Source organism: Amphiura filiformis, chromosome 1 (genome assembly GCF_039555335.1).
Source record: "Amphiura filiformis chromosome 1, Afil_fr2py, whole genome shotgun sequence".
Classification (NCBI taxonomy): domain Eukaryota; kingdom Metazoa; phylum Echinodermata; class Ophiuroidea; order Amphilepidida; family Amphiuridae; genus Amphiura; species Amphiura filiformis.
In genome coordinates, this window is record NC_092628.1 from 90,592,938 (window position 1) to 90,601,845 (window position 8,908).

Below are 8,908 nucleotides of genomic sequence, written 5' to 3' on the forward strand. Positions count from 1 at the left end.
AATGATTCTCAGGATGTTCGCTGTCGGTCGGTCGGTCGTAAGGTTTGTTGTCGTTTCTACTACTATCGATACTTCTGTTAATTGTCCTTGAGACGGACATTTCCGTTACATATCCACTAATTCTTTATCTTCTTCTATTCTTCTTTACTTGAACAGTACATGCCAGGGATAAATTTCTTCAAATATGCCCTTCTTGACTTTAGAAATATTAAAATTTGTACATCTTTTGCAAGAACAGAATAAGACCAATGTACGATTAGACAAGACAATACTGTAGTGATGGTATTTGTGTGACATTTGAAACTTTAAATTACATACGATGACATCTTCAGATGGAAATATGGGTTACGAACTTACGATTGAGTTATTGCAATTTGGTCAGATTACTATGCACGCTCGCATATAAAATTAAGAGACTACCAGAACGGTAGAAAGAATACCATATTTTGTTGTTAATCATCAAATCGGGGTACAAGTATATACAAGAAAGACTATCAGAATATAAATCACATTTACTTTCCGCAGATTTCGAAAAATCTGTGATTGTGTCATCTTTTGATCCCTTTTAACATGTGTTTTGGTTAGAATCCCGTTTAGAGTTACTAGCATCGCACCGCACGGGTTGGAACCCAACCAAGATCCACATGATTCGCATGTACTGGAGACGTACACATAAGTGTAAACGTTATTATCTACAATTCTACATAATACAGAACTATGACACAATTTAGTTGTTCATGGCAATATTTACATGATTACCTTATAACACTGATAATGACAAGGTACGATATTACGTATACAAATAAACGAGATTATAAATAATAATAATAAAAAATAAATAACATAAATATAAAAATAAGAAATAAATAAATAATATAAACGTATAGCTATAACAAACTACTACTGATACAGGGTGATTCAAAATGAAGTAAACTCATGTTTGTGGCGCTTTTGTACGAAATCTAGAAGAAAGCGGCTGTCGATGGAAACGCCATTGCAAAGGGCATATTCTGAACGTTTGTTTTAAAAAAGAATATTTGTATTTGCTTACTGCAAACCCGAGTTATACTCATTTGAATAAAACCACCCATTTTTGTAGCTGCACACGGTTTCTCTTCCCAATCATGTAGTCTTGGTAGTGTGTTGACTGGTTTCGCGCGATATTGAAATGCAAATGAAAAATAAAGTTATATGACAGGAGTGGTTTCGATCAATAATACCGAAGACGGGCCTCAAGAATTTTTCAATTTCAATTTCATTTATATTGCACTGCACACAGAGAAACTAGTCAAGTACAATATGGCACTTCAATGATGGCGACACGTGTGAAGTTCCCTCATCGTCGCTTTTGTCTTCAGCTGATCCGATATCAAATACATATTATTAAGCAATATACGAATGCATGCAAGCTTCGAATCATGTGACTCTAATGATCCGACAGTCTGTAGTTTCTAAGTCCGGAAGACTTCAAACTGCTAGATCACAAGTAAACATTGCTAGAGTTAGGCATGCGTTCAGGCAAAGATCAGCAGCTCAAGATGCAACCCCTTCGCAATATTTCCCAAGCAAGCTTCAGTCGAACCATCCGGTTATTTTGGTTCCGGATATACCAGGAAGTATCAATACAAACTGCAGCACCGTCTTTGTATTTGAATATAGCGCATCACCAGACACCAATCAATACACTACACGTGTGCAGCTACAAAAATGGCTGGTTTTATTCATATAAGTATAACTCGGGTTTGGTACAGCAAATACAGCAATTCCTTTTGTATTATTACTATTTAGATGGTCATAATCTGCTCTTTTCAATGATATTTTCATTTACAGCTGATTTCTTCTAGATTTCGTACAAAAGTCCCACAAACGTGAGTTTACTTCTTTTGAATCACCCTGCAGAGGTACAAATGCAGCATGTGTTTGATTTTAAAAAAGAGCGCGCTTTTTGTATGTTAAAATAATAATGTAAACTGTGTTCTACAATGTTTGGAATAACAAGTGATGAAGACTATCAGTCAAATCACTTATTTGGGCGGACCTTTTACGGATACTTCTACCAGTGAGAACATTTACTAGTGCAATTCACTGAGGATGTCTAAGAATTTATGAACGATGTTACAAACCTGCAGAATCAATAACATCGATCTTTTCTTTCAAAACATTGATCAAAAAATGAAATTTAGTACTTAGTACTTACTACCACGTTTTGGGCTTAAACAGTTCCTTTTCAGTTGCCCTTTGTTTTCCATAATGGGTTCTTCTTTCGTTAATTAAATTTTTCGAAAACAAATTTATAAGAATAAAAATTGAAAATTGACGGAGGTGGTGCCACCAGGTACTAGGTATTTTATCGACGCTCATCTTCTATCCACAGGTAGTTTTTACATGTTTGAAGGAAATTATTGTTTATAAGCTACATGCTCTAGGGACATGCCACTCCGCCCACATATGCCTATAGTCTGTCTCGTTTTGTCCATACGCTGCCGAAGCGACGCAACCGCGTAAACGCACTGATTAGAATATGCCACTGCAAAATCTATATGGCGTTACTCTTGGACGAGACACACTATATATACTTTTTGCGCTAATGACAGAATACATATTAAAAGGACAGCCTTCAAAAATCAAGGGCCATTAGGAGTCTATTCCTAGACTGCAGCATCAATTGAGCAAGCGTAATATTACTGAAATATTTTGTGCTGTTATTTCGGACATTTTAATTCACAATAAATTAGCATTTAAAAGATTAAGATTTCAAAAGATGAGAAGGAAATCACTTTGAGTTTGGAAAGGATATTTAACCTGAAATGTTAGTTGGTTGGTTTCGTCAAACTGATGTAGCAAATCTGCTCCAAATGTAAAAATACACAATATCTATACTATTTTCACCCTTAGGTGGCAGTGACGTCAGTGCAAACTTCATTGGGTGCAGCCTCAAATCGCTAGCTCTGGTGTACACACGTTACTGTACTGCCACATCAGGGTGAAACAAATGGTATATCCTTTGTACCCAAATAATGTGCCCGAACGCAGCCGAATTCATTATTTACACGTTTTAGTACTGCCCAGGACACATTATTTGGGTGTAAGGAATAATGCTACACCCTTTATTACTATTTTGTGACAACAAAAAAGTGCGATTTAAAGAGAAATATCACTTTTTGCCCAAATATTTATAAGTTGCTTACTTCAAGTTGGAGCGAGTAGGTAAAGAGGGAGGTAAAGAAGGCTAATTTACTGGTCGGGCAAATGAATTTTTTCTGCTCTCAAATCATGGAAATTAAAAACTGTAATGGCATCTAGGCATGTGGATTTTCCAAAATGTATTCTTTTTTTAGAAGAAGAAATCGGCTTAGATATCAAAAGTGGACTTTACCCCATAAATGGACCTTTGAAAGTTTGATGGTTTTTTTTTATCATATCTCCACAACAAAATGAAATTTATGTAATTGCCATGGTTCACGTATGAGTCTGAGTTATACGGTATTAATCCTATATAATAGTCGAGATATCATGATCAATGGCGTACAGGGTAAAATTTCTAGGGGAGCAAAATTGCAATTTTGTTCGGCTGAGCAGCTCCCAGGGGCAAATGCTCTGCCGGGTTTGCGGCCTTTTTTAAAGCCCTGACGGGCTAGAGGCCAAGTATCAAGAACAAATCACCAAGGTTGCAAGCTTAGTAGGGCTAAGGACTTGCAACTAATGTTGTTCCAATATATAATAGCCCCGCAGGGCAAGAAAGCAAGAGTAACCTTAATATAACGTTGACCAAAAGAGGCTGTCAATATCCTAAACAACATGGACAAGATATTGACTTGGCAAGATATTCATTTCGCCATAATATTAATGATGATAAAGACAACATGGCAAGATATATCTCGCCATGTGGTTAAGTTTTTTTATCACAAAAATACGGGAGGTTTTAAAAACTTAAATTTTTGTGATAAAAATCTTGATTTTATGTGATGTCTTATTGCATCGGCTTAGTTATAAAAAGTGGACTTTAGGACCTTTGATGGCTAATTTTAATATTGTTAGCTTTGTAACTGAATAATTAGCAAAAGATACATCACTTTCAAATAGCAACAGATGATTTGAAGAGATATCATCGTGGTGGTGGTTTTATGATGCCCAATTTTTGTGTGGGCATTTTTGGGTACTGGGCAAGTTGAATTTACTAGGTAGGCAAACTAATTTACTGGGTGAGCAAATGCCCACACAGTTTCCTGTTATTTACCTCCCTGGAAGTGAACTTTTTCAATGACCCTCGTAAAAATTGAAAGTCTGTCCAGTTGGTGTAATACAAGGGCAGTATAATATCGGCCTTTGTATAACCACATTATCAATCTCGTCACTGGCCGGGAAAAAACATGTAATTACAAAGGTATTTGACCTCATATGTAATGTGATCAAGTAAAATCAATCGGAAGTCGGAAATTTGATTTGAAGACATCGCTAAACAAAGGAAATAATTCCTGTTGTTTCCTATAGTTTTGGAAACTCTTTAACTGTTAATATCTTTTGAACTAGTTGTCCAATTACAATGGGGTTTGCTGTAAAATGTAGCTGTGCAAATGCTTGAAAATTAAATATGACCGACTGATTCTGCTTCATCAAACTACATTGTGTATAAAGTTACATATATGTAACGATTTTGTAATTTTGCGTGAGACTCTTAACAGGGTTTCATAAATGGTGTTGGTTAGTTAGATGGCGTGTCGGGGCATTTACTTTAAGTTGACATACAACAACAAAATATTACACATAATAATAAGAGGTTTTGCATTTGAACTTTGAAATTACGCATGAGGATTGCGTCACCTATCGACATGCGAATTGAAATAGTTGGAAAGCATTTGGGTACCTTCCAACCCTAATCCTTGTGAAGGTACGACTGCTAATTCAGGTGACAGTGTCAATGATTTAGTGAATAGTTAAAAATTACATAATTAGAAATTTAACCTTTGGAATTACATAATATGAGGGTTTTCTCGCCCAGCGATATGCGAATTGAAATTGCTAGAAAGCATTATGAATATCTTATAACATAAGCATATGAAAGAGAAAGAAAGAAGAAAATGTGAACTTTATCAGACAGGAGAAGCACCAATTCTATCTATTAAGAAGGAAAAATGGATCCAAAACACAAAATCTGTAGTGAATGTCTATTCAATTATCAAAAGCGCTCATAGAAATTGAAGCTATTAATATTATAATGGTAAACTCTATGTTCAAATAGGAATGTGCACCGTACTTAAGACATCTAGCTATAACGCAAAATACGTCTTAAACGATTAAAAAACACATCGTGATGATGCATTTAGTAAATTGAAGATTGTGTTAATTTGTCAAATATTGAGCAGTAAGCGAATACCATATTTGGTTCATCAATCATTTTTTTCTAATAATAAAATGTTTTGTTCCGTGCCAGTGTTCATCTTACATCTATAAGGCAGCTACAGACATTTTAGTGGATGTAGACTATTCGATATAACACATCTTCGTTATTTAATCTATTCCCATTCTATTTCAAGTAATGTTTAAGTTCTAACGAATGTGTGATGACATAAAGCGATAATATATTTCCACCTGGCATTCTACATACCATTATCGATTTTACATCATTAGACATTCGTTAGAAGTTAAACATTACTGGAAATAGAATTGGAATATATTAAATGACAAAGACATGTTACATCGAATATTCTACGTTGAATACTCGGAGTTTGTATAACTCATACAAGATGGAGAGCGTGTCGAGAATTACATAATATTTCATACTGCAGATGAAGCATATGGAGGACACTGATTGTTTTGTCTACTAGCATTCCCGGTGCCAGAAGTCAATGTGCCATTATTACGCATAATAGGCTGCGATTGCGTATCAGCGGTGTTATTGTGATTTTCTCGACCATTGTTGCGAAGGCAATTGTTTGGACCATGATTGCAGTTTTGATAATGTTGATGTCGATGTGGTCGAAGAAGTAAAGCTCCATTTCTTCTCCTTTTGTTGCTATGACTGAAAGAGGCTGCTCTTTCCCGCTTCCACAGCACATGGTGGATAGCTTTGGATAAAGCATGTCTGAAATTGTCTGACATTACACTGTATATAATAGGATTTATAGATGAATTTAAAGACGATATGGAAAGAGAAAAGATTTTAAATATCATTGTCGCTGTAGTAAATTCAAAATCACCAAATCCCATCCATAAGTTAATGATGTGATGTGGCAGCCAACAGAATCCGAAGGCAGTAACTACAATACATACCATAAGAGTAACTTTCTTTTTAGACTTACTAATGTTAGATTGTGTCCCGTCTGACGTTGGTTGAAATTTTCGCCAAAGAACACACAAAATACGCAAATAAGCAACTGTAATTACAATGAATGGCAAGGCGTATCCACAAAGAAATAAAAATATATGATATCGCGGCCGATGACGGGTATGGTTCCATCTTTCCACACAATATGTTTCGCTATAGGTGGTATAGTTTTCCTGCTCTGTTGTAAACACGTACATATAAGGTGAGGAGAAGGCTATTGATACCGTCCAGATTATCAGAGTAACTGCTACCGATTTACGAAAAGTTCGAAGGTTAACAAATTTGAGTGGATAAACTACTGCTATATATCTATCCAATGACATAGCCACAAGTGTATAAATACTTGCAAGCATAGAAGCGTACATGGTAAAGTTAACAAATTTACACATAAAAGTGCCAAAAATCCACGAAGGTATGGTAAATATTGTGGCAGCGAAGGGCATGCAAAAAATCAGAAACATTAAATCGGCAAAACTGAGGTTGGTGATAAAGACACTCATAGTTTTGTGCATGCCCTGTAGACGCCTTGATGCTGCTATGATCACCAGCACATTTCCAAGAATTCCAACGACTAATATGGTGCCAAATATTCCATAGATGGAACGAATCATCCCCGTCGGTGGCCCAAGTTCCACCTGTGGTACACATTGAGTGCAATTATTTTGGTATTCTCCATATTCTAAAGCAACTGAAGACATTGTCATTGTTTTTTATTTGCGTTGCTTGAAAAAGCTTTGAATACTTTAACGTGTAATACAATATCGTTTTGATGACTACATGAAACGCAGTGACACATCTCACATATTGAATATTACAGTCTAGTTCAGTGCTTGTGAAGTTAATACGCATAAGTTGCTTGATGGGTGGGTCTGTCGCAGATACAGTTTGTCTCAGCTGTCATCGCAGGTACTAGCGTCAATCGGTTGCTAAGTGATTAGCTCATTCGCCCTCTACGACTGACGGTCAGTGCATATCGTTTCATTGGATGGGAGACAACCAATTTGGCTGATATTGTCACATTTCCAGCTAGCACTCAATCATCTATTCATAAAGGAACAGGTTGCACGCTACTGCGAAAATGTGAAAATAATATGAAAATAAATATTCCGCCTTTTGAGATTTGCTATTCATTGCTCCCAATTTCCGTCATATCATATCTTTGAGTGGATGTCATCATTGAAGCTAATGGCACGAATACTGTATCATTAGAGGGATTGGTTTAGATCAGGCCCGTAGCCAGAATTTTTTCGTGGACGTGCGGATTTTTGGATCCTATTTTTCAACAAATTTTAAAAATTGGCACAATTTTGCTACTTTTTACAAACCAAGCATACTTTTGTAGATTAATGTGACGGGGGGAGATGTGTCGCCTCCACCGCAACCCCGGCTAAGGGCCTGGTTTAGGTTTCATTCAGATCAATATACTTGTCTTAAACATGTAAATCATTAATGATGTCATAATATTAAGTGTTACAGTAAAGGTTGGTTTAGTACAGTTGCTTGAGTAATTTGTGCTAAACCTCAAACTCTTTGAAGAGTTTTTGAATAGTAACGACATCACTTCCCTGGTGCAACCAACCACAATTTAGATTGACAGTCAACTAATGTCAAGATATGCGTGACATATACAGGACTTGACGTCCAAACAAAGTATCAGTGTGAGCAGATTGCCTTGACACCATTTCCTTTCAAAAGCGAATGCATTCTTACATTTCGTGTACATTTGTAACATTGCTATCATTTTAACTGGAAATTTTAGTGGAAGCAATTTCACGTAGGCTGTACAATAATTATTAGTCCTGGGGAGGGTAATTTTTACACAATTTTTGGCACGCCATTTGAAAATCTTAGCCCCCCGGCTCATAATTATTGCAAAGCCACTTAGATTGTTATGTGATTGACAGTAATAAAAAAAAAACCATTAACAGTTAACGCGCGAAGGGCGAGAATTGTTTAAATTCATTTACAGTAAACCTACGCGTTAATGTGATTAAGAATAACTCACTTTATTATTTACGAAATTCCCACGACGGAATCCCCTTAATTTTGTAGTCATTCGCGAAAGGTCGATTACAGGCCCTAACATGCATATACTATTATTGGAGTTTTATTATTAAGAGTGCGCAATTGATATTTAAATAAACACATAAAAAAACCCATGAAATCTGAGCTACATTCCATGCAAAGGGAATTCTTACAACTACAATATCACTTACAAGGGTGAAATGCGTCATTCCAGCTCACTGTTTTCTCATTATATTAGCTTATATTGAATGTTTTGATAGTAAACATAAATTTAGCCGCTTCATGTTCAAACATAAAAAAAACTATCAGAACCAGATTATAGTATTCCTAAAACATGAAAGATCTCCTCAAAACAGTCGAATTTGATGGAATCAAATCTTTAAAACCTTTGTGTAATCAATAGCACTGAAGAAAAAGTTAATTTCATACTAAACATATTCATCTTGTTATAGTTAGTAGCTTTATGTTCAAAGATAAAAACTACCAGAACAAGATTATAGTATTCCTAAAAAATGAAAGATCTCCTCAAACCGGTTGAATATGAGGGAATCAAATCTT

The 8,908-nt window shown here is 35.7% G+C and overlaps 1 protein-coding gene across 1 annotated transcript; it reads right to left on the minus strand.

Annotated features, from left to right (window-relative positions):
* Positions 1-5,635: 5,635 nt before the first annotated feature.
* On the minus strand, positions 5,636-7,271 carry LOC140157162 (galanin receptor type 1-like). The gene has a single exon (XM_072180257.1). The coding sequence runs from the start codon at positions 7,027-7,029 to the stop codon at positions 5,776-5,778; it is 1,254 nt and encodes a 417-aa protein (XP_072036358.1). The 5' UTR covers positions 7,030-7,271; the 3' UTR covers positions 5,636-5,775.
* Between the last annotated feature and the right edge of the window lie 1,637 nt (positions 7,272-8,908).